A 25,833-nucleotide genomic window follows, 5' to 3' on the forward strand; every position below is an offset into this window, starting at 1 on the left:
CCTGTGCCCCCTGGTTCTTGAGCACCTGTTCATACCTCTCAGGCTCTTGAATAATTCATATAGTCTAAACCTTTTAGGACTGAGATGAGGAGAAATTTCTTCATCCAGAGAGTGGTGAGCCTGTGGAATTTGTGACCACAGAAAGCAGTTGAGGGCAAAACGTTGTATGTTTTCAAGAAGAAGTTAGATTTAGCTCTTGGGTGCAGGCGATCAAAGGATATGGGGGGAAGGTGGGTCAGATTATTGAGTTGGATGATCAGCCATGATCATCATGAATGGTGAAGGGCCAAATTGCCTCCTATTTTCAATGTCTTTAAGTTTGTCTGCCTATCTCCTGTCAGCCTATTCTTGTAGTTACAGGTCTTCAGTCCTGGAAACATGTGAATCTCTTCTGTATGCTCACATCCTTTCCCAAGTATGGCATCCAGAACATTTTTTACAATTCTTTTATGAAATGTGGGCAGTGCTAGTAAGGCCAACGTTTGTTGGCCAACCTTAATTGTCCTTGAACTGAGCGAGTGACAATTAACCACATTGCTGTGGGTCTGGAGTCAAGGGCATTAGTGAACCAGATGCGTTTTTATGATAATTGGTTTCATGGGTCAACATTAGACTTTGACTTCAAAATTTCACCATCTGCTGGGTGAATGTCATAACCTTGGGTCCCTGGATTTTTAGTGCAGTGAAAATGCCACTATGCCACCATTTTCCCTGGAGGAACAGGATGCAGTAGTCCAGATGAGGCCTAAACAGTGTCTCGTATAAGTTCAACATGACCTTCTTGCTCTTATACTTGGTTCCCCTATCAGTGAAGCATAAGATACAGTATGATTTATTAATAGCTCTCAACATACATTGCTACCTTCAGTTGACTTGTGTACATATACAGTGTGGTCCCTCTGTTTCTGCTCTTCATTTAGTTTCTTCCTTTATATTCTCTCTCCGTGTTCTTCCTGCCAAATGAATCACCTCGCGTTGATAATGTTTCCAATCTTTTTTGTCACTTGTAAATCTTGAAATCATGCCCTGAGCACCATAGTCTAGGTCATATATACCACATCATCAGTGCTCTTCTTGTCAACCTTTTCTGTTACTTCCTCAAAACGCTCTGACAAGTTAGTTAAACATGATTTTCCCTTAATGAATCTATGCTGGCTTTCCTTAATTATCTTGCTGTTGTCTAAGTGACAGCTGTTTTTGTCACAAAGTATAGTTTCCAGAAGTTTCCTTACCACTAAACTGGCTTAATTCTTGCACCCCTTTTTGAACAAGACTATAATGTTTACAATTCCCTGGTCCTCCAGCACTTCCCCTGTGTCTAAGGAAGGCTGGAAGATTATCACTACTCTCTCTGCAATTACCCATCTCACTTCCCTCAGTACCCTTAGATGTGTCTTAACCAATTGTAGTACCCAATCAATTTCAAGTAAAGACAGCCTTTCTATCACCACCTCCTCCTCAGTTGTAAATTCCTTGGCTGTACCAATTTCCTCCTCTCCTCTCAGCCTGGGTAGCATCTTCTTACTTAGATGCAAAGTATATTCTGGTATTTCTCTGCCTCCATGTCAAGTCCCTTTTTTAAACCCCTAATTGGCCCTAGTCTGTCTTTGACTCTTTAAAGGATTCCTTTTTATGTTAGTAATTAGTCTGCTTTCACGTTCTCTACTTGTCCCCCCCAGTCCGTCTGTTTTCAACCTGATTCTCCTTTATATTTTCTATCTGAAGTTTGTTACACACATACTACTTGCTTTTCGTCTTTGTCTTTACCTTTACCTCTACCTCTCTCTCATCGTCTAGGACACTCTGGATTTATATGTCTTACCTTTGCATTGCCTGCAGTGCTTTATCTTTGACAGTGGCCCATTGTTCAGCCACCATCTCTTCTGCCAACATTTGATTGCAACTCACTCAACTCAGATACGTTCTCATTCCCTTGAGGTTGGTCTTCCCAAGTGAATTATCCGTGCTCTGGATTGTTGTTTATCCTTTTCCATGACCAACTAAAATCTTATGATAGAATGGCCACTGTCTACTGAATGCTCTTCCATTGATATTTAATCCAATTTGAGCCAACTCATTCCTCAGAACTAGGCCCAACAGTGCCTGCCCTCTTGTTGGACCAGAAAAACACAGTTGCAGATTCAGGAACACTTGCCCCCTATTGTTTATCCCTATCTACATTTGGATAATTAAAATTTCCTGCTATAATTACTCTATAATTCTTGCACCTCTCTGTAATTTCTTTGCAAATTTGTTTCTGTACACATCTTCCATTAGTTGCTGGCCTGTATATTACACCTTTATTTTGTTCCTTATCTCTAACCAGATAGATTCTGTCCTTGATCACCCTCCTCCTCCAATACTGTAATGCCATCTTTACCCCAGTCTTGCCCTTCTTTGAGCCAGGTCTCTCCTAGTGCAATAACATCCCAATTCAATTTCTTAATCTGTGCTTGTTATTGACCAATCTTATTAACCATGCATTCACGTATATGTTGATTTTGATTTAGACTTTCTTACTTTACTCTGATCTCATATAATGATTTATTATCTACCCTAACTCTATAAAACTTTAAGTATTCTGTTTATTTTGATATTACTTCTCTTCCATGTATCCTCTTATTCTGTTTCTCCTCCTTTATTTCCCACTGCCAATTTTTATCCTCTTCACTCTAAATTTTCCCTCAGGTTCCCATCCCCCTGCCAATCTAGTTTAAACCCCCTCTAGCAGTACTGGTAAACCTCCCCATGAGGGCATTAGACTTGAGCCAAACTTCATGTCTGATATCCATTCTCATCCCTAAAACCCATATCCATCTTTAAAATGTTATCTGCCTGCATCTGTATCTCAGGTCAATATTGTCAAAACTCTCAATTGACTTCTTCTGCTTTTCCTAATTGTCTTTCCAAACTGTTAACTGTTCAAATCCTGGAATACACCAAGGTCTTTTCAACCATCCCCAGCTGTGACTCAGTTGGCTGACACTCTAGTGCAGTGCTGAGTGTGTTGCAGTGCCGAGAGTGTGTTGCACTGTCAGAGGTACCAGCTTTCTGATGAAACATTAAATCGAGGCATTGTCTGCCGTCACAGGTAGATTCCATTTGAAGAAGAGCAGGGAAATTGTCCTCCGTGTCCTAGTCAATACTTATCCCTCAATCAACATCAGAAGAGCAGATTGTCATTATCATCTTGCTATTTGTGTGAACATACAAATTAGGAGCAGAAATAGACCATTCAGTGCCTCGGGTCAGCTCTGCCATTCAGTAATATCATGGCTGATCTGATTGTGACCTCAACTCCGTATTCTGCATACCTTTGACTCCCTTTGTTAGTCAAAAATCTATCCACTCTGCCTTAAAAACGTTAATTAGTTGGTCCTTGAGTGTCTTTAAGATAGAGATAGATAGATTCTTGATCAATAAGGGGATCAAGGGTTATGGAGAGAAGGCAGGAGAATGGGAATGAGAATCATATCTGCCATGATTGAATGACAGAGCAGACTCGATGGGCTGAATGGCCTCAACCTGCTCCTATATCTTATGGTCCTATTAACTGACCCTGCCTCCACTCATCTTTGGGGAAGAGAATTCCAAAGATTCACAGCTCCCTGAGGGGGAAAAGAACTTGTCATCTCTGCCTTAAGTGGGAGACCCTTATTTTCAAACTGTGGCCCCTAATTCCACTCTTTCTCACACAGGGAAATGTTCGTTCAGCATCCACCATGTTAAGACCCCTCAGGATCTCTTATTTCAATAAGATCACCTTTCTATCTTCTGAACACCCAATGGATACAAGTGTAACCTGTCCAACCTTTCTCCATAAGATGCATCCTAGCTATCAACCAAGTGAACCTTCTGTGAACTGTTTCTAATATATATTTATATCCTTTATTAAATAAAGAAACCAAAACTTTACAATGCAATCTCAATATTGCTCTGTATAACTGTAGCAAAACATCCCTTCTTTTATATTCTATTCTACTTACAATAAACAACAACATTCCATTTCCCTCCCCAATCACTTCCTGTCCCAGCACACCAACTTATTCTGGTTTTGTGGCAGGTGGTGGTAGAGTAACATCATCATTAGACTAGTAATCCAGAGGCCCTTAATAATGCTCTGGGGAACCAGGTTCAAATCCCTCCATTTTCAAGTTTAAAAATCTGTATGTTCTTAAACGAAAGAAATCTGCCATTTTTACTTGGTCTGGTCTGCATCTGACTCTAGAACCACAGCAATGTGGTTGATTATTAAATGCTCACTGAAATGGTTTAACAACCTACTTAGTTCAAGGGCATTCGGGGTTTGGCAATAAATGCTGGCCTAGTCAGCAATGCCCACATCCCATAAATTAATTTTTAAATTATGTACCAAAACATCCAAATTCCTCTATCTCAGATTTCTGCAATCTCTCACTATTTAAGTGATATGCCGCTTTTCTATTAATTCTGTCCAAGTGGACAAGTTGATGTTTTCCCACATTATGCACCATCTGCTAAATTTATTCCCACTCATTTAACCCATCTACTTCCCTTTGCAGATTCCTTATGTCCTTTTCACACCTTACTTTTCAACCTCTCTTTGTGTCACCCGGCAAATTTAACAATGATACCTTCTCTTCATTCAAATTGTTGATATAAATTGTAAATAGTTGAGGCTCCAACACTGATCCCTGTAACACACCGCTCATCACAGTTGCCCACTCAAAAAAGACACATTTATTCCAACACTCTTTTCTGATAGCTAACCAATCCTCTATCCATGTTACCCCATTCACCATGGGATCTTATTTTACGAAGAGCTTGCTAAGTGCAATTTGATGATCACAGAACTATAGAGGTTTACAGCGTGGAAACAGGCCCTCCAGCCCAACTTGTCCATGCTGCCCAGTTTTTACCATTAAGCTAGACCCAATTGCTTGTGTTTGGCCCATATCCCTTTATGCCAACCTTACCCATGTAACTGTCTAAACGTTTTTTAAAAGACAAAATTGTACGCGCCTTTACTTCAGTCAGCTTGTTCCAGATGCTCGCCACCCTCTGCGTGAAAAAATTGCCTGTCTGGACCCTTTTGCATCCACACACACACACACCCCACCCCCTTTAACCTATGCCCTCTAGTTTTAGACTCCCCTATCTTTGGGAAAAGATGTTGACTATCTACCTTATTTCTGCCCCTCGTTATTTTATAGACCTCTAAGAACAACCCCAAGCCTCCTATGATCCAGGGTTTTAAAAAAAGTCCCAGTCTATTCATCCTCTCCTTATAACTCAAATCATCAAGTCCCGGCAGCACCCTAATAAATCTTTTCACTTGTCCTACATTACAACAATGATTTCAGAAGTATTTCTGAAAGTATTGCTATCTTGGATCTGGTGTTATGTAATGAGGCAGGTAGAATTAGGGACCTTGTGGTGAAGGATCCTCTTGGGAAGAGTGATCATTGTATGGTGGAGTTTCTGATGCAGATGGAGGAGGAGAAAGTGGGTTCCCGGACCTGTGCCCTTTGTTTGAACAGAGGGGAGTACGATAGGATGAGAGAGGAATTGGCAAATGTTGATTGGGGGAGCACTTTGGAAGGTAGGTCTGCTGAGGAACAGTGGAGGATCTTTAAGGAGATCTTTCTTGGTGCTCAGCAGAAATTTATTCCGATGGTTAAAAAGGATCGTAGGAGGAGAGATAATCAGTCGTGGATAACGAAGGAGGTAAAGGAAAGAATTAAATTAAAAGCGGATGCGTTTAGAGTAGCTAAGAGTAGTGGGCGAGAAGAGGATTGGGAGAGGTTTAAATATCAACAAAGAATGACGAAGAAGTTGATAAGGATAGGATAAACTATGAAGCTGGGTTAGCGCTTAATATAAAAAAGGATAGTAAGAGTTTTTATAAATATATAAAAAGGAAGAGGCTGACTAGGGTGAACGTTGGACCCTTAGAGGATGAGAGGGGGGACTTAGTGGTAGGGGATGGGGAAATGGCTGAGGCCTTGAATAACTTTTTTGTTTCGGTCTTCACGGAGGAGGACGTGAATGGTTTGCCGGGTGTTAGCAATGGAAAGATAGTAGGAGTGGAGGGCCTGAATGACATTATTGTTACTAGAGAGGCAGTGCTCGACAGACTGGAGGGACTGATTGTGGATAAGTCCCCAGGACCGGATGATATGCATCCAAGAGTTCTGAAAGAAATGGCGGAGGTGATAGTGGATGCCTTGATGATTATTTTCCAAACATCACTGGATTCCGGGGAAGTGCCGGAAGATTGGAAAACGGCTAACGTTACGCCGTTGTTTAAGAAGGGTGGCAGGCAAAAGGCAGGGAATTATAGGCCGGTCAGTTTAACATCTGTTGTAGGTAAAATGTGAGAATCCGTGATCAAGGAGAAAATAGCGAGGCATCTTGAGGAGAATTGTTTGATAGAGCAGACGCAGCACGGTTTCGTTAAGGGGAAGTCGTATCTGACAAATTTATTGGAGTTCTATGAGGATGTGTCTAGGGCGGTGGATAGAGGAGAGCCGGTGGATGTGGTCTTTCTTGATTTTCAGAAGGCGTTTGATAAGGTGCCGCACAAGAGGTTATTACAGAAGGTTAGGGGGCATGGAGTTGGGGGTAGGGTGTTAACGTGGATAGGGGATTGGCTGTCAAATAGGAGGCAGAGAGTGGAGGTCAGTGGGTGCTATTCGGATTGGCAGTTGGTGACTAGTGGAGTGCCCCGGGGTCGGTGCTGGGGCCTCAGCTATTTACCATTTATATAGATGATCTGGAGGAGGGAACCGAGTGTATGGTGTCGAAATTTGCTGATGACACCAAGATTGGTGGGACGGCAAATTGTGCGGAGGGTGTGGAAAGTCTACAGAAGGATCTAGAAAGGCTGGGCGAATGGGCCAGGAACTGGCAAATGGAATTTAATGTTGGCAAGTGTGAAGTTGTCCACTTTGGTAGGAATAATGGTAGGAAGGACTATTACTTACAGGACGAAAAACTGCAGCATGCAACGGTGCAGAGGGACCTCAGGGTCCTTGTGCATGAGTCACAAAAACCCAGCCTGCAGGTGCAGCAGGTGGTCAGGAAGGCAAATGGGATGCTGGCCTTCATAGCGAGGGGGATTGAATATAAAAGTAGGGAGGTCTTGCTGCAACTGTACAGGGCACTGGTGAAGCCGCAGCTGGAGTACTGTGTGCAGATTTGGTCGCTGCACTTACGCAAGGATATTTTGGCCTTGGAGGGAGTGCAGAGGAGGTTCACTAGGCTGATACTGGAGTTGAGGGGGTTGAACTATGAGAAGAGGCTGAATAAACTAGGCTTGTACTCGTTAGAGTTTAGAAGAATGAGGGGAGATCTTATTGAGACATATAAGATGATGAATGGGATGGGTAGGATAGAGGTGGAGAGGCTCTTCCCACTCAGAAAGGACAGTAGGAGTAGTGGGCACAGCCTCAAGATGAAGGGGGGGGGGTGCTTTTAGAACAGAGTTGAGGAGGAACTTCTTCACTCAAAGGGTGGTGAATCTCTGGAATTCTCTGCCCGTTGAAGTGGCGGAGGCTGCCTCGCTAAATATATTTAAGACGCGGGTTTGATAGATTTTTGATAGGCAAGGGGATTAAGGGTTATGGGGAGAGGGCGGGAAAGTGGAACTGAGCCACGGCAGATCAGCCATGATCTTATTGAATGGCGGGGCAGGCTCGAAGGGCTAGATGGCCTACTCCTGCTATTTCTTATGTTCTTATGACAGACTTTGAAATATCCAGTGGTCATGAGAAGTGCTATTTAAATGCCAGTCTTTTTTGACCATTATTTGGCTCCCATTTTCTAGCACGTTGACTTCTAAACATTAATCTTTAGTCACAATTCCCAACTTCACTTCTGTTAACTTTACCTCTGCAACTTTCAGCAACCCAAACCCAGCTTTAACACTCCGTTCTTTTGAATCATGACCATTCTACCTTGCTACACCAACCCACACATTCAGAGGGACTCTGAATGAAATCTGTGTCTTTGATTGCCTTTGGTTATCTTTTCTATCCTTTGCCTAACTTCAATGTCACAATGTCAAAAAAAAATTAAATGTATTATAAGAAGGTGGAATTTGTTGCATTTTGTTTTCCATTAAATCAATATAATTTGTCAACTTCCTCTGATGGAAGAATAGGGAAATTGTAATGGAGAAATTTCCTGGTTCTAATAATTTTATCCAGCCATTGGGGTTAGTTTTCTAAAGATATAGGTGCATTGGCTATGCTAAATTTTCCCTCATCCCTGAACAGGTGCTGGACTAGGGGATTTTCACAGTAACTTCTTTGCAGTGTTATTGTAAGCCTACTTGTGACACTAAAAAAATAAACTTTTTTTATATTCCATGCATGCACATAAAAATGTGAAATAACATTACTCCGTGATTAGCTGTTGACACAGTGTTCAAAGTTATATTTAGACTTGAACATTATCAGCCTTTTGGCATGCGGAGAAATTGTCAATGATTTTTTTTTTAAACAATGATGGCATGTGTGGGTGAACAAGAGAATACTGCTTTGTCATACATCTCCCAGACATTAATTTTAGGTACAATACCATTTTTACTGTTGCTAAGAAACTATTTCCTTCTACTACCCAAATGCCAAGTTGGTTTCACCTGTCAAAAATCATGTTCCCTCCAGTTTGTTGCACTGCACAGTCCTGCTTAAGTTTGCTGTGCAACTTTCATGCCTTAAGAAGGAACATTAGTTGAAAGGTTTCAGGTTTGATTTCAGAATTTGAGCAGATAATCTGGGCTAATATTCAGTACAATACTTGTGGAGTCCTGCATTGTCAGAAGCCCTGATTTGTGGATGTGATCTTACATGTGTCCCTGTGGCTAAAGTGGATATTCCAAGATCAGATTAAAGGTCTATAATACTTTTCAAAAATTGGCAAGTATATCAACATTTAAGTGGAACTGTTTGAATAGTTTTATAGATATTTACATATTACGGCATCAAAGTAGATTAATTGCTATATTTGTGTCTTTGACCTTGTATGCAATTTGCCTAATAAATATCATTATACTTAAGAGTGGAATTGAATGAATGTGAATGATTTGAGTGAGAAAACGCTACAGAAGTTGATCATTTTTTTAAAATTAGACAGTTTCTGGCTTCTATGTTAGCTGATATTAATATTATTCCCTCTTTCAAATCTGCTTCATCAGTCTTCTCAAAAAAGCAGCCCTTGACCTCACTTGTAAAATACCACTCCATCTCCAGTCTCTCTGCCCTCTCAAGTCTTTGAGCATTTTGAAGTCTCATAAATCTCTGTCCACCTTTCTCAGAACTTCATACTTGAATCCAATTAATCGAGTTTCTGCCTCTGCCTTAATAACAAAATGCTTTTGACCAGATTCACAAAGGAACATAAGAACATAAGAAATAGGAGCAGGAGTATGCCATCCAGCCCTTCGAGCCTGCCCCGCCATTCAATAAGATCATGGCTGATCTGTCGTGGCTCAGTTCCACCTTCCCGCCCTCTCCCCATAACCCTTAATCCCCTCTCTTATCAAAAACCCATCAACCCGCGTCTTAAAAATATTTAGCAAGGCAGCCTCCACCACTTCAACGGGCAGAGAATTCCAGAGATTCACCACCCTTTGAGTGAAGAAGTTCCTCCTCAACTCCGTTCTAAACTGCCCCCCCTTTATCTTGAGGCTGTGCCCCCTAGTCCTACTGTCTTTTTTGAGCGGGAAGAGTCTCTCCACCTCTATCCTACCTATCCCATTCATCATCTTATACGTCTCAATGAGATCTCCCCTCATTCTTCTAAACTCTAACAAGTACAAGCCTAGTGTAATCAGCCTCTCCTCATAGCTCAACCCCCTCAACTCCGGTATCAGCCTAGTGAACCTCCTCTGCACTCCCTCCAAGGCCAAAATATCTTGTGTACTATCATAGAAGTACACTATCATAGAAATACACTATCACTCCTCATCTTCCTCAACCTGGCAGCAATCTTCGGCACGTTGACTACAAAATTATGCTGTATCGTCTCTACTATGGTTAGGCTGGGATTGCACTCACTGGGTTCCATTCTTAGCTATTCAGAGGCAGAATCAATGGAAAATCAATCTTCTATAATGGCTTCTATTTCTGCTACATTTGGCCTCACTCCTGTTTGTTATCTTTGTATTTTAGATTTAAGGGCAAGGCTGGTAGAAGTAGGGAACTCTGGATGACTCGGGATATTGAGACCCTAGTCAAGAAGAAGGAGGAGGCACATGACACGCACAAGCATCTGGGATCAAGTGGACTCCTTGACAAGTATAGAGGTTGTCAGAGTAGAGTTAAGAGAGAAATCAGGGGGACCAAGAGGGGACACAAGGTTGCTTTGACAGATATGGCAAAGGAGAATCGAAAGAGCTTCTACAAGTAAAGGGCAAAAGAATAACTCAGGAGAGTGTAAGGCCTCTTAACGATCAACAAGGTCATCTGTGTGTGGATTCACAAGATGGGTGAGATCCTAAATAAATATTTCACATCAGTATTTATGTTGAGAAAGGCAAGGATGTTAGGGAATGTGGAGAATTAAATAATGATGTATTGAGTGTACATATTACAGAGAAGGACGTGCTGGAAATCTTGAAGCACATCAAGATAGATAAACCTCTGGGACCTGATGAAGTGCATCCCAGGACATTATGGGAGGCTGGGGAGGATATTGCAGGTCCCCGAGCAGAGATATTTCAATAATTGACAGCCACTGGCAAGGTGCCTGAAGATTGGAGGGTGGCAAATGTTGTGCTTTTGTTTAACATAGGGTGCAGGGAAAAGCCTGGGGACTACAGGCCAGTGAGCTTATGCCTGTAGTGGGAAAGTTGTTGGAAGGTATTCTGAGAGGCCAATCTATAGGCATTTAGAGAGGCAAGGACTGATTAGGAACAGTGAGCATGGCTTTGAGAGTGAAAAATCATGTGTCTCGAATTTGAATGAGTTTTTTGAAGGGGTAACCAAGCACGTAGATGAGGGCAGTGCAGTTGATGTTGTCTACAAGGCCTTTAACAAGGTACCACATGGTAGGTTGTTGCATAAGGTTAGATCTTATGGAATCCAGAGTGAGGTAGCCAATTGGACACAAAATTGGCTTGATGACAGAAGCCAGAGGGTGATTGTAGAGGGTTGTTTTTCAAACTGACTTCTTGAGAAAATGAGAAGGCATGGTATCCAAGGGACTTTGTTTGGCCTTGTGGATCCAGAACTGTCTTGCCTGCAGAAGGCAGAGAGCGGTTGTGGATGGTATTTTTCTGCATGGAGGTCGGTCACCAGTGGAGTGCCCCAGGGATCTGTTCTAGGACCCTTGCTTTTTATCATTTTCATAAATGACCTGGATGAGGAAGTGGAGGGATGGGTTTGTAAGTTTGCCGACGACACGAAGGTTGGTGGTGTTGTGGATCGTCTGGAGGGATGTCAGAAGTTGCAGCTTGACATAGATAGGATGCAAGACTGGGCAGAGAAGCAGCAGATGGACTTCAACGCGGATAAATGTATAGCAGTCCATTTTGGCAGGACCAATGGGATGAAGGAGTACAATATCAAGGGTAGGAGTCTTAGCATTGAGGAGCAGAAGGCTCTTGTGATCCAGGTCCATAGGATGCTCAAATCTGCCTTGCAGGTGGAGGATGTGGTCAAAAAGGCGTATGGGGTGCTGGCCTTCATTAATCGAGGGATTGAGTTTAGGAGTCGGGAGGTAATGCTGCAACTTTATAAGACCCTTGTCAAACCCCACTTGGAGTACTGTGCGCAGTTCTGGTCGCCTCACTACAGGAAGAATGTGGAAACTATTGAGAGGGTGCAGAGGAGATTTACAAGGATGTTGCCTGGATTGGGAGGCATGCCTTATGAAGATAGGTTGAGGGAGCTAGGTCTCTTCTCCCTGGAGAGACGAAGGTTGAGAGGCGACCTGATAGAGGTTTATAAAATGTTGAGAGGAATAGATAGGGTGGATTCTCGGAGGCTATTTCCCAGGGCTGAAATGGTCGCTACGAGAGGACACAGGTTTAAGGTGCTGGGGAGCAAGTAGAGAGGAGATGTCAGGGATAAGTTTTTCACTCAGAGAATGGTGAGTGAGTGGAATCGGCTGCCATCGGTGGTGATAGAGGCGAACTCACTGGGGTCTTTTAAAAGACTTCTGGATGAGTATATGGGGTTTAATGGGATTGGGAGTTACAGATAGTTCTATGGCTTGGTAGGTATGGATGTGATCGGCGCAACTTGTGGGCTGAAGGGCCTGTTTGTGCTGTAGTGTTCTACGTTCTAAACTGGAAGCCTGTGACCAGTGGTCTATCTCCGGGATCGGTGTTGGGTCTGCTGTTATTCGTCATTTATGTTAGTGATTTGGATGAGAATTTAGTAGACGTGGTTGATAAGTTTGTAAATGACACCAAGATTCGTGGCATAATGGACAGTGAAGAAGTTTATCTAGGATTGCAACAGGATCTTGATTGGGCCAGTGGGCTGATGAATGGCAGATGGAGTTTAATTTAGACAAATGCAAGGTGATGCATTTTGGTAGAGTGAACCAGGGCAGGACTTACTCAGTTAATGGTTTTGGGGAGAGTACAAAGCAAAGAGGCCTAGGGGTATAGGTTCATAGCTCCTTGAAAGTTGAATCACAGGTGAACAGAGTGGTGAAGAAGGCATTTGGCATGCTTGGTTTCATTGGTCAGAACATTGAATACAGGAGTTGGGATGTCTTGTACAAGACACGAGTAAGTCCTTGGAACGCTGTGTACAGTTCTGATCATCCTAATATAGAATGGATATTATTAAACTAGAAAGATTGCAGAAAAGATTTACTAGAATGCTTCTGGAACTTGATGGTCTAAGTTATAAGGAGAGGCTGAATAAATTGGGACTTTTTTCCCCTGGAGTGTAGGAGGCTTGGGGTGATCTTATAACAGTCTATAAAACAATGAGGGGATAGATCAGCTCGGTAGTCAACATCTTTTCGCAAAGGTAGGGGAGTCTAATGCTAGAGTGCATTTGTTTAAGGTGAGAAGAGAGAGATAGAAAAGGGTCCAGAGGGGCAATTTTTTTCATGCAGGGTGGTGAGTGTCTGGAACAAGCTGCCAGAAGTAGTAGTAGATGCTGGTACAATTTTGTCTTTTACATAGCATTTAGACAGTTACCTGGGTAAGATGGGTATAGAGGGATAAGAACATACGTGGACAATTGGGACTAGCTTAGTGGTTTTAAAAAAAAAAGGACGGCATGGAATAGTTGGACGAAGGACCTGTTTCCATGCTATAAACCTCTGACGTATAATAGCCTCCACAACATCTAAAAACAATCAGTTTCCATTGTACACTGACAATACCTAGCTCTAACTCACTTCCAGATCTCCTGATTTCTCCAATGTTAATAAAAACTCACTCTGATATCTTGCACTGGATGTTGGAAATTTCCTCAAATTAAATATTGGGAAGGTTAAAACCATTGTCTTCAGTACTTGTTGCAAGCTCTGCTCCCATGCCATTGTCTTCATCCCTCTCCCTGGCATCCATATGAGGCCAAACTTCACGTTAAATCCAACCCAGCATTGAGATTCAGTCAGGTTCTGTACCATCAACTATTTTTACATCCGTAGCATCAGCTGACACTGACACCAACCCAGCCCAAGATTATCTTCTGAAACTGTCAAGCATGCCTTTAATACCTCAAAATCTTTCTTTAACGCATTTTTGTCCAGGGTCCTTAGTTCTGCCTTTCACAAACTTGAGGAAATCCAAAACTCCACTCCCTATGTCCTAACTTGCTCCAAGTCTCACTTGCTCGTCACCTCTCTATTTGCCCAGCTACCTTGATTCCTAATTAAGCAATATCTGAATTTTTAAATGTTAATTTTATTTTGAAATCTCTCTGTAGCTTGTCCTTTTCTCTGTGGCCCTCTCCAGCCTTACAGCTCCTTGAGATTTGTACTCTACTCTAATTCTGCCTATTGAAATCTCCGTTTTAATCATTCCATCATTGACAACTGTGCTTTCAATTACCAGGACCCTATGTTCTGAAAGTCCTTCCCAAATTTCTGCATTTCTATCACTCTTTCCTCCTCTAAGTTACTCCTTAAGATGTAGCTCTTTAACCAAACATTTGGTCACCTGTCCTAATGACGTTAATGTTAAATTTTGTTTAATATTCCTGTGAAAAACTCTGAAATGCTTTGTTACATTAAAGATGCTATATAATGTACATTGTTGTTAGACTTGTATCTTAAATGGAGTTCCCAATTAAGATAGTTGGTGATCTGGTTCCACTCACTAGTGAGAATCTGAAACTGCCTTTTCAAAACAAACCTGATATAATTGGCCTTTTCTTCCCCTTTTCTTGGCCTTCACTCTAAACCTTAATTGCAGGGGAAATTTGTCTGTATAAGTCCTGTACTTTATTATATGTAGCACTTTGACCATTTGCCAATGTTATCAGTTGCTGTATAAATGCAAGTATACACATATGTGAGTGCAACTTAGGTAACTGTTACTGAAAAATTTTCAGCACAAACCCACATGTTAAAAAATCAACTTGTATACACAGCACATTTTTCTTTTCCCTGGTCTCCCACCTTTGACGTGCTGAGGGATGGGTTCGTGGGTACCCATTTTCTTTTATCCCCTTGTCAAGTGGACATTCTTTCTGTGAGATCAAACAAGATTGTTTGACATTGGGGTGCGTGGGTTATTTCAATAACTATAATGTAGTGTTTGTTGCTGGGGTAGTTATCAGAGATTATAAACTAATGATGTGGGAGTTCTAATCTCACCTGGCAACTGAATAACTTAATTCAATGAATTAAATCTGGGATCTTAAAAGTTTACAGTAATTGTTTACAATAACTAGGAGGTGTGTCATTAAAAAAAAATCACCTGGTTCACCAGTGTCCTTTAGGGAAGGAAACCTGCAACTTTACACCGTCTGGTCTATATGTGACTCGAGACCAACAATAATGTGGTTGACTTAGCTGTCCTCTGAAAAATCTGGCAAGCTGCTCAGTTGACAAGGCAGCTCACCACCACCATCTAGAGAGCATTTCAGGATAGACAAAGCCAGTCTTGGATTAAATCCAATCCAATTTAGATTAAACCTGTTGGACTTTAACCTGGTGTTGTGAGACTTCTTATTGCATTTACCCCAGTCCAACGCTGGCATCTCCATATCATGTTTGCCAGTGATGGCCAAATCCTGTGAATGTTTTTTAAAATTATCATAGTCAAGCCACTCTTCACCGCCAAAGTGCATTTTTCAATATGGGTGGCTGGATAGCAATCAACAGCAGAAGAACAGACTTGATTATGATTAAGGCTAATTCAGCAGTGATCAAACCTGGACGTTTTTAGTTTGTATGGTAGTGTTTGTTTTTTAACATTTGTTTCCATCAGTGAGACACTTCTGGTGGTTTATCACGATGAACCAACTTCATGTGTGGGAAGGTGGGATATATTGATGGAAAATTTGGTCTGGAGAAGCATGCTTGCCAGATACATGGATGTGAAATTGGCAGTACAGTCAATGTATACTGTACAGCTTTCCATTTGAACAGATGGAACTTATTTATTGTACTTCTAAGCCTTAAACCAGATAATGTTGGACATTTGTTTAGATGACTAATTGAATGTTGGTATTGAAGACCACAGGCTGTGCAGGAAACATTAGTCTTAGTTCTTGACACTTTCCCACAGTATTATCACTACGTTCACTGCACTGAAACCAGCTGTCTTTGCTTCTGACAAAGCTGATCAGATTAATGGGGAGGGGTGCATTTATCACTTGATGGCAGCTTTGTGTTTTTTTTGTCTTTTTATGTGCTTTTCCTCCAACCTCTACTGCAAGATCTCTCCGCTATATCTACCTGCAAGCACATTGATCTCTCTGGGATACCTCAAGAAGCAGCCAGCTATTTGGAATTGAATTTTTAACAAGACTCAATATGTTTCCCTCTGCATGGTGAAAATGTAACTGAAGACAATGGAAGATGAAGAGAAAAGGCACAAGTCGATTCGCTCAAGAGTGAGTAGAAAGTCTGCACAAATCAACCAGAACTGATTTAAGCTTGTATTCTTTTGACACTAAGTGGTGATGGTGACTTGAGGTCCTGGTCCAACTATCTTTAAGACTTTTTAAAATTGTTATACACAGGATGGTGTAAAGAACACTGTAGACTTAATCAGAAACCTGAAATTTTGTTTAAAAATAATACAAGAAGCTCATTGCCTAAGGTTGAAGAATTCTGATTTTTGATTAGGACAAAATTTGCTGGACTTTGTTTTACTGAAAGTAGACTTGACTCAGCTGCTTTGGGTCAGTTGTGATGTTGAGATTTTAATACTAATATGGATTGTGGGTTGAGAGCGGGTGGGAGATCTACAGTTGCTAGTTTTATGATGAATCCGGAGAGCTTTTTGACCTTGGATTATAGCTCTGAATTTCTGCTTGTTTGACCCTACGCTGTCTCCGTGTTTAGACCACCCCATGGAAGGCTTGGAACAATGATGAATATACTTGTTGGGAGTGACGAACCAGATCCCCTCAAATGATCTCACAGCTTACTTCACAGTTAAAGTGAATCTTTTGACTCTTGACCACCATCTCCGTCATCTTGATTTCTTGTTTCAGGCATGGAAAGGTGTCTACGGTTAGTGATGTAGAGGTTGATGTTGCTGTAGTCTGCTTTGGAATTCAGAAGCTCCGTCTCATATGGTGACAATATGATGGATCTCTTCATAACCTGAGAGTATTGAGGGTTTGTTGCAGTAAGCTGATTACTGCATTTCTACAATTCTTCATAACCTGAGAGTATTGCAGGTCCCATTGTGGTGAATTGATTCTGCATCTCTCAGTTCAATGTAAAGAGAAAATCTTGGCAGTGGTGTCCACTTACATACGCATGATCAAAATGCAGCATTGATCAAAAAGATAGAGAAGGGATGTCCTCAATGACTTTTATTAAACGTTACAGCCTCCAGAAAGCCAGTGTGCCATCTGGCTAAATTTTGCACAACTCCACAACGTAGTGACTCTATGAAAAAGAAAATCCAATTGAGTGAAACTGACTGAAGTAGTGGAAACCTGCGATCTAAGAAGATGGTGTGTAAACTCTGTATAGCCAGCTACACCTTACAGCTCAGTGGACATTAGTTTCAACAGATTTTCAACAATGAGAATTCTTCTACAGATTTTTGACTTTGAACTACACTGGAATGATTGTGATTCAGGAAACGGCTGGCTTATGCTATTTTCTAGCAGAAGACATCTGGTTTGTACTTTTAAGAAAAAGGCATTTTGCCTGTGTTAGGATTTAAACCAGACTGAAGTGAGCTGCTTTAATCACTTGTTGATTTTTTTTTTAAAGTATTTTTATGACTATGCTTCAGAAGCTCAGGTTTCCCACATATAACCAATGCAAGGACCTAAATAATTTATATAATTTCAGTATTACTTGCTAAAATTCCAGTGGAAAATTCACAGTGTTTCATTTGTACTGAGATAATGAAGGGTTCAATAATCAAACCTGTTGCAATTCTGGCAAAACTTTCATGGTCAGTAAATAATGGATTCAAGTGGGGGCTGCGTAATTGCAAAAAAGGTTTGTACTACCCTCATGTAACTGTGTTTGAGGACTACTGTGTCATTTTCTAATGCAACACTGAATTGTGAATGTTTGAGGGCCTTGGTAATTAATCCATATAAGGGCTCAGCAATAAATGGTGCTTATCTTACACAATGAGCTACATTCCTTGATCTGAACTGAATTGTTAATCCGGTTTTATGCTGCATCTACTTGCTATATCTGACTTGTAGGTGTTTGAAATGGGAAACGTAATGTTTCCCTTCATTCATCTGCAATCATATGTTCCAGTACTGAAACAAATTGAGTCTGACCTCTTGTACGTTCCTCTTCCATTGCCTCATTGTTGGTAGCCATGCTTTTAGAAATCTATTAAGCCACTCCACCTCCCTCTTTTTTAAGGGATTTTAAAACTTCTTTGACTATTATTCTTGTGATATTTGATTCTTTGGTTCCATGCTTATTTATTCCTGTTAAAGGAGATAGAGAGCAGATTGGATTGTGCACAATTTGTGAGCTGTTGTTTGCCCACCTGTACAGTACTACTTAATGTAGAACCGCAGCCCACAGTATTTCATAGTGTGTATAACAAAAAGTGGATATGAGACGGTAACTCAAAGCTTGGCCAAATAAAGTAGTGCTTTAAAAGACCTGGCAAATGGAGTATGAAGTGGGAAAGCATCAAATTGTGCATTTTGGCAGGAAGAATAAAAAATGAAGCATATTATCTAAATGGTGAGAGATTGCCAAGCTTGGAGATACAGAGAGATCTCAGCGTCTTTGTGCATGAATCACAAAAGGTTAGCATGTAGATACAGCAAGTATGCAAGTAATTAGAAAAGCGAATAGAATGTTGTTGTTTATTGTGAGGGAGTTGAATACAAAAGTTGGAGGTTATGTTTCAGTTATATAGAGCTCTAGCAAGACCACATCTGGATTACCGTGTACAGTATTGCTCTGCTTAAAGAAAGATGCAAGTGCATTAGAAACAGTTTGGAGGTGGTTTACTAGTCACATACTAGTAAAGAGTGGGTTGAGTTATGGAGAAAAGTTGGAGAGGTTAGGTTTATATCCACTAGAGTTTAAAAGAGTAAGAGGTGACTTGATCAAAACCTTTAAGATCCTGAGGGGTATTGACAGGGTGGATGTGGAGAATCTAGAACTAGTGGTCACTGTTTGAAAATAAGGGGTTGTTCATTTAAGCTGGAGACGAGAATTTTTTTACCCTGAAATTTGAGGGTCTTTGGAACTCCTTCAAAATGATGAAAGCAGAGTCTGAATGTTTTTAATGTAGAGGTAAATAGATTCTTGAGCAATGGGGTGAAAGATTATTGGGGGAGGTGAGAACTTGGAGTTGAGGTTACAATCTGATCAGCCTTATTGAATGGTGGAGCAAGCGTGAAGGGTCAAATGGCCTGCGCCTCCTAATTTGTATGTTGGTAAAAAGATCTTAAATATGTGGTAGCAGGTGGAAACAAGTATTGCTGCCTTTAAAAGACTGGGCTAGGAACACAACCAAACGATATCAGAATTTGGAAGAGTCATGAGTGCATCATAGTTGACTACATCCAAATCTACTTAACCACAGTGAGTCAGTTTGATAAAATGGTTATGCCTACCGATGGAAAAATTGTCAGCCAGTGGCAAGCACTCAAACTGTGCTAAGGGCGGCGATGGTCTGAGCTTTTATAATTGAATGTGGAGTGTTTATCTGTGTAAATGCTATAAATTCAGAATATTCAAAATCAAAGATACTGAGAAAATGCAGGTCTGTCTGCAGCTGAAAAGATAACAGGGTTAACGTCAACCAGAAATTTGAATCTTTTCAGTTGCTCCCTGAACCAAGAAGATATTTCTAATCAAATTAATAGTCGACCATCTGGATATCATTATTTCATATTGCCCAGAACAATTGAATGTTAATTATGTGTATTTATTTCAAAGACTATTTAGAATAAAGTACAATAGAAAGCCTAAAATTCCATCTGACTCTGTCTCTCTCTCTCTCTCTCTCTCTGCCAGGGAGTCCATCTATGGGATTTACAGGACCGTGTTTTAGTGAGAAAGTATCAAGGTGTCACACAAGGATTTTACACAATTCATTCATGTTTTGGGGGCAACAATGAAGACTTTATAGCCAGTGGCAGTGAAGGTAAGAAGCAGGGGTACACAGCATCATAGATGCCTACAGTATAGAAGCAAATTCATTCAGTCCACAGATGGCAAGAGCTACTCCACTTGGCTCTGTTTGCCTGTGGTGGTTTGATGTAGATGATGGAGGGGGAAATATTCACTAAATGCCCATGTTCTTGGCATCTTATTAGCAGAAACCCACCATTACTTGAGCCATAGAAAATTGCAGTAAATGCAGAGGCATGTATCAACAGTATTTCCTCCACGTGGATCTACCTCCAACAGTCTTTTCAAAGAACAGTACAGCACAGAAACAGGACCTTCGGCCCACCAAGTCTGTGCCGACACAGATGCCTCTAATATTTTCTTTCATCCATTTGGTCCAATCGTAGAACCCTACAGTGCAGGAAGATGCCCTTTGGCCCATCAAGTCTGCACCGAACACAACCCCACCCAGGCCCTACCCCTATATCCCTACATATTAAACCCACTAATCCCTCTAACCTATGCATCCCTGGACACTACGGGGCAATTTCTTAGCGTGGCCATTCAACCTAACCTGCACATCTTTGGACCATATCCTTCCATTCCCTGCTTATTCAGTATCTATGATGTGAAGATGCTGGCATTGGACTGGGGTAAGCACAGTAAGAAGTCTCAACACCAGGTTAAAGTCCAACAGGTTTATTTGGTAGCACAAGCCACAAGCCTTTGGAGCACTGCCCCTTAATCAGGTGAGCATTAATCATCACTTAATGAAGGGGCAGTGCTCCGAATGCTTGTGGCTTGTGCTACCAAATAACCTGTTGGACTTTAACCAGGTGTTGTGAGACTTCTTACTGTATTCGGTATCTATCCAAATGCCTCTAAAATGTTGTTATTGAATTTGCTTCCATCACCACCTCCGGCAGCACGTTACAGGCATTCACCACCACCTGTGAAAAACTTTCCCCTTGCATGTCTTTTAAACTGCGCCCCCCCACTTCCAACCTATGCCCCCGACCCTGGGAGAAAGACTCTGACTATCCATTCTATCCAAGCCTATTATCTTGTAAATCTCAATCAGGTCCCCCTCATCATCTGATGCTCCAGTGAAAACAGTCCAACTTGTTCAACTTTTCTTCTTAGTCTATATCCTCCAAACCAGGCGACATCCTGGTCAATCTTTTTCTGCACCCTTTCCAGTGCATCAACATCCTTCCGGTAGTGCAGCGTCCAGAATTGTACACAATTTCAGCAGTGACTGTGTATAATTTTGGGGTTTACCTTTTCTATTTAGCAGCAGATTTTGCTAACTTTGAGTTAAAAATATTTGAGATAAATTTCATCAGTTCCTCATTGGTCTTGCCAAATCTTGGGGCAAAGAGGGGCAAGTTTGGAGTGTGCTCCTAGTTCTTTGTGGCTTAAAGCTTTCCCTGTTTTGTGAATCAGCTAGACCCTGAGTCATTAATGCGCAGAAGGAGGCCATTCAGCCCATCATATCTATGATGGCTTTTGTAAAGCAATCTCATCAGTCCCATTTGCCTATTCTCTGTAGTCCTTCAAATTTATTTCCCTCAAGTTCCCATCTAATTTCCTTTTGAAAGCATGAATCATCTCTGCTTCATTGTAGGTAGAGTTCCAGGTCATTACTACTCACTCCACAAAAATGTTTTTCTCATTTCCCCTCCCCCACCTCTCATATCTCAGCATAGTGAGGTGAGATCTTCTTCCACGACCTATCTCCTAATTCTCTGCATTTGCTGGCATCAGATGTGTTAATTTTGGAGGGGACAAGAGGGAAACCAAAATCTTCCACAGTGTGAGAAATTGCCGTGTTATCCTGGACCAAGCTGCATCTAATACTGGTGCGTATCTGCCTGCCTAAAGCCCCCTTGCAAATGGTTCAGTGGGGAGTGACTGAGAACAGAAAGTAGACAATTGCCTGATCCCTCAGTCTGGGCCTTTAATGAAAAAGTGCTAATTTAAAGTACAGTAATTTATAAAATTACCATTTAAATTAATTTATGAATTATGGATTGAATTGATGGGCTGCAATAGAATGCTGTAATTTGTATGCTAATGGAAAATTTTTTGTAGATCACAAGGTTTATATTTGGCACAAGCGGAGCGAATTGCCGATAGCAGAACTGACAGGACACACTCGAACAGTAAATTGCGTAAGCTGGAACCCGCAAGTCCCATCCATGATGGCTAGCGCTTCAGATGATGGTACAGTCAGGATATGGGGACCAGCGCCTTTATTAAACAACCAGGAGTCTGAAGGTGATAAGTCAAATTAATTACTACTGTTGACAATCTGTTAGAAAGCTCGCTGGAAAAGTAAACAAAGTCTAATGTAAAGAGGCTGCAAAGGTTTATGAATATTTAAATGACTGAATGAAAAGGTGACAGATGGAGTATAATATGGGGAAGCATGAAATTATCCACTTGGTAGGAAGAGTGAATAAGCAGATTTTTTTTTTAAAAGGCGAGAGACTAATCTTAATATTCCAAGGGATTTGAGTATCCTTGTACACAAATCATAAGCGGTTATCATGAAGGTACAGCAAATAATTATGAAGGCAAATAGTATTTTAGCCTTTGCATTTTTTAGAGTACTTAAAAGTTTTGCTGCAATGATCTAGATTTTGATGACTCTACACTTAAAGTTAAGTTTTGGTTTTCTTAGCTAAGTTAGGGTATGCTTCCCTTGTAAAACCTGGTGTTGTCAGACTTTTCACAAGATTTGATTCCCAGAGATTAAGCCAAATGTGCAGTCTGTGGGTTAGATAAGGTACAGAAGATTCAGCCATGCTCTTACTCAACGGCAGAGTAAGCTTGATGGGCCAAATGCCAATTGCTCTTCCTGTTCCTTAGTTACAACTTTTGAATTGTGGGCACAGTCAGATGAAAACCCAAAGTCAACTAAAGAACAGTACAACACAGGAACAGGCCCTTCGGCCCTCCAAGCCTGCGCCGCTTATGAGCCCAACTAGACCATTCGTTTGTATCCCTCTATTCCCAGTATGTTCATGTGGCTATCTAGATAAGTCTTAAACGATCTCAGCATGTCCGCCTCAACCACCTTGCTTGGCAGTGCCTTCCAGGCCCCCACCACCCTCTGTGTAAAATACAATCCCCTGATATCTGTGTTGAACCTTGCCCCCCTCCCCTTGAACTTGTGACCTCTTGTGTTCGTCATCTCCGACCTGGGAAAAAGCTTCCCTATCTATGCCCTTTGTAATTTTATACACCTTTATTAGGTTGCCCCTCATCCTCCTCCTTTCCAGGGAGAATAACCCCAGTTTACCCAATCTCTCCCTATAGTTAAAACCCTCCATACCAGGCAACATCCTGGTAAACCTTTTCTGCACTCTCTCCAAAGTCTCCATGTCCTTCTGGTAGTGTGGCGGCCAGAACTGGACGCAGTATTCCAAACGTGGCCTAACCAACGTTCTATATAGCTGCAACATCATATGCCAACTTTTATACTCTGTGCCCCATCCAATAAAGGCAAGCGTGCCATATGCCGCCTTTACCCCCTCTCCACCTGCGCTGCCACCTTTAAGGATCTGTGGACTTGCACATCCAGGTCCCTCTGTATGTCTATACTCTGATGGTTCTGCCATTTATTGTATAGCTCCCCCCTACATTGGATCTACCAAAATGCATCACTTTGCATTTATCTGGATTAAATTCTATCTGCCATTTCTCCACCCAATTTTCCAGCCTATCTATATCCTGCTGTATTCTCTGACAATGTTCATCACTATCCGCAACTCCAGCAATCTTTGTGTCGTCCCCAAACTTACTGATCACACCAGCTACGTCGTCTTCCAAATCATTTAGAAATATCACAAACAGCAGAAGTCCCAGTACAGAGCCCTGCGGAACACCACTAGTCACAGACCTCCAACCAGAAAAAGACCCCTCCACTGCTACCCTCTATCTTCTATGGCCAAGCCAGTTCTCCACCCATCTAGCTAGCTCACCTTTTATCCTGTGAGATTTAACCTTTTGCACCAGCCTGCCATGAGGGACCTTGTCAAATGCTTTACTAAAATCCATTCATGGCCCTTCCCTTGTCAATAGTTTCTGTCACCTCCTCAAAAAACTCAACCAAATTTGTGAGGCATGACCTCCCTCATACAAAACCATGCTGTCTATCGCTAATGAGATTATTCAGTTCTAAATGTGCATGTATCCTATCTCTAATAATCTTCTCCAACAATTTCCCTACCATGGACGTCAAGCTCACCGGCCTATAATTACCTGAGTTATCCTTGCTACCCTTCTTAAATAATCGGACCATGTTTGCTATCCTCCAATCCTCTGGGACCTCACCTGTGTCCAGCGAAGAGACAAAGATTTCCACCAGAGGCCCAGCAATTTCATCTCTGGTCTCCCTGAGCAGTCTAGGATAGATGCCATCAGGCCCTGGGGATTTGTCTGTCTTAATGTTTCCTAAAAAACCTAACTCTTCCTCCCTTGTAATTGAGATTTTTTTCTAATGTCTTGTACAACTTCAATAAGATGCCCCCAACCCTTGTGTTCAATGTTCTGACCAACGAATCCAAGCAGGCCAATGCCGTCTTCGCCACCCTGTCCATGTGTGACTGCACTTTCAAGGAGTTATGAACCTGCACCCCTAGATCTTTGTTCTACAATACTCCCAAAGGCTCATAAGCTCCCAGCTGGTTCATGAGAACTAGGAGCAAGATTAGGCCATCTGGCATCTCGTGCCTGCTCCACCATTCAGTAAGTTCATGGCTGATCTTTTCGTGGACTAAGCTCCACTTAACCACTTACTCACCATAACCCTTAATTCCTTTACTGTTCAAAAATTTATCTATCCTTGCCTTAAAAACATTCAATGAGGTAGCCTCAACTGCTTCACTGGGCAGGGAATTCCACAGATTTACAACCTTTGTGTAAAGAAATTCCTCCTCAACTTAGTCCTAAATCTGCTTCCCCTTATTTTGAGGCTATGCCTTCAGTTCTAGTTTCACCTGCCAGTGGAAACGTCTTCCCTGCTTCTATCTTGCCTATTCCCCTCATAATTTTGTATGTTTTATAAGATTTTCCATCATTCTTCTGAATTCCAATGAGTATAGCCCTAGTCTGTTCAGTCTCGCATAAGCCAATCCTCTCAACTCCAAAATCAACCTAGCGAATCTCTTCTGCACCCCCTCCAGTATCCTTTCTCAAGTAAGGAGACCAAAACTGTACCCAGTACCCCAGGTCTGGCCTTACCAGCAACTTATGTAGCTGCAATATAACCTCAGTGTCTTTAAACTCCATCCCTCTAGCAATGAAGGACAAAATTCCATTCACCTTCTTAATTACCTGCTGCACCTGCAAACCAGCTCCTTGAGACTCTTGCACAAGAACACCCAGGTCCCTCTGCACAGCAGCATGCTGCAATTTTTTACCATTTAAATAATAGTCCATTTTGCTGTTATTCCTACCAAAATGGATGACCTCACATTTACCAACATTGTACTCCATCTGCCAGACCCTTGCCCACTCACTTAAGACTATCTATATCCCTTTGCAGACTTCCAGCATCCTCTGCACACTACGCTCTGCCACTCATCTTAGTGTAATCTGCGAATTTTGACACACTACACTTGGTCCCCAACTCCAAATCATCTGTGTAAATTGTAAACAATTGCAGTCCCTGAAGCACACCACTAGCTACTGATCGCCAACCAGAAAAACACCCATTTACTCCCACTCTTTGCCTTCTGTTAGTTAACCGATCTTCTATCCATGCTAATACATTACCTGTAACGCCATGCACCTTTATCTCACGCAGTAGTCATGTGGCACCTTGTCAAATGCCTTCTGGAAATCCAGATACACCATATCCACAGATTCCCCATTGTCCACTGCACATATAATGTTCTCAAAGAATTCCACAAAATTAATCAAATATGATCTGCCCTTCATGAACCCATGTTGCGTCTTATCAACGTGACCATTTTTATCCAGATGTCTCGCTATTTCTTCCCTGATAGAGTCAAACATTTTCCCTACTACAGAAGTTAAGCTAAGCAGCCTGCAGTTACCAGCCTTTTGTCTACCTCCTTTTTTTAAACAGTGGCATCACGTTTGCTGTTTTCTGATCTGCAGGAACCACCC

General features: G+C 41.6%; 1 protein-coding gene across 6 annotated transcripts in view; it reads left to right on the forward strand.

Annotated features, from left to right (window-relative positions):
• Positions 1–25,833, forward strand: part of LOC145345263 (WD repeat-containing protein 26) — a 155,013-nt gene that overhangs the window by 126,531 nt on the left and 2,649 nt on the right. For 2 of the 6 annotated variants that reach the window (XM_080193076.1, XM_080193075.1), the window contains exons 12-14: positions 15,972–16,016; positions 19,597–19,726; positions 21,787–21,972. In XM_080193076.1, the coding sequence (XP_080049202.1) occupies positions 15,972–16,016; positions 19,597–19,726; positions 21,787–21,972 (361 nt within the window). Of the gene's footprint in view, positions 1–15,839; positions 16,017–16,470; positions 17,167–19,596; positions 19,727–21,786; positions 21,973–25,833 lie in introns of those variants that run through there. The other 4 variants (XR_013887043.1, XR_013887044.1, XM_080193078.1 and 1 more) reach the window with 4 other exon arrangements.

Source organism: Carcharhinus amblyrhynchos, chromosome 7 (genome assembly GCF_965287045.1).
Source record: "Carcharhinus amblyrhynchos chromosome 7, sCarAmb.v2.hapA, whole genome shotgun sequence".
Lineage (NCBI taxonomy): Eukaryota > Metazoa > Chordata > Chondrichthyes > Carcharhiniformes > Carcharhinidae > Carcharhinus > Carcharhinus amblyrhynchos.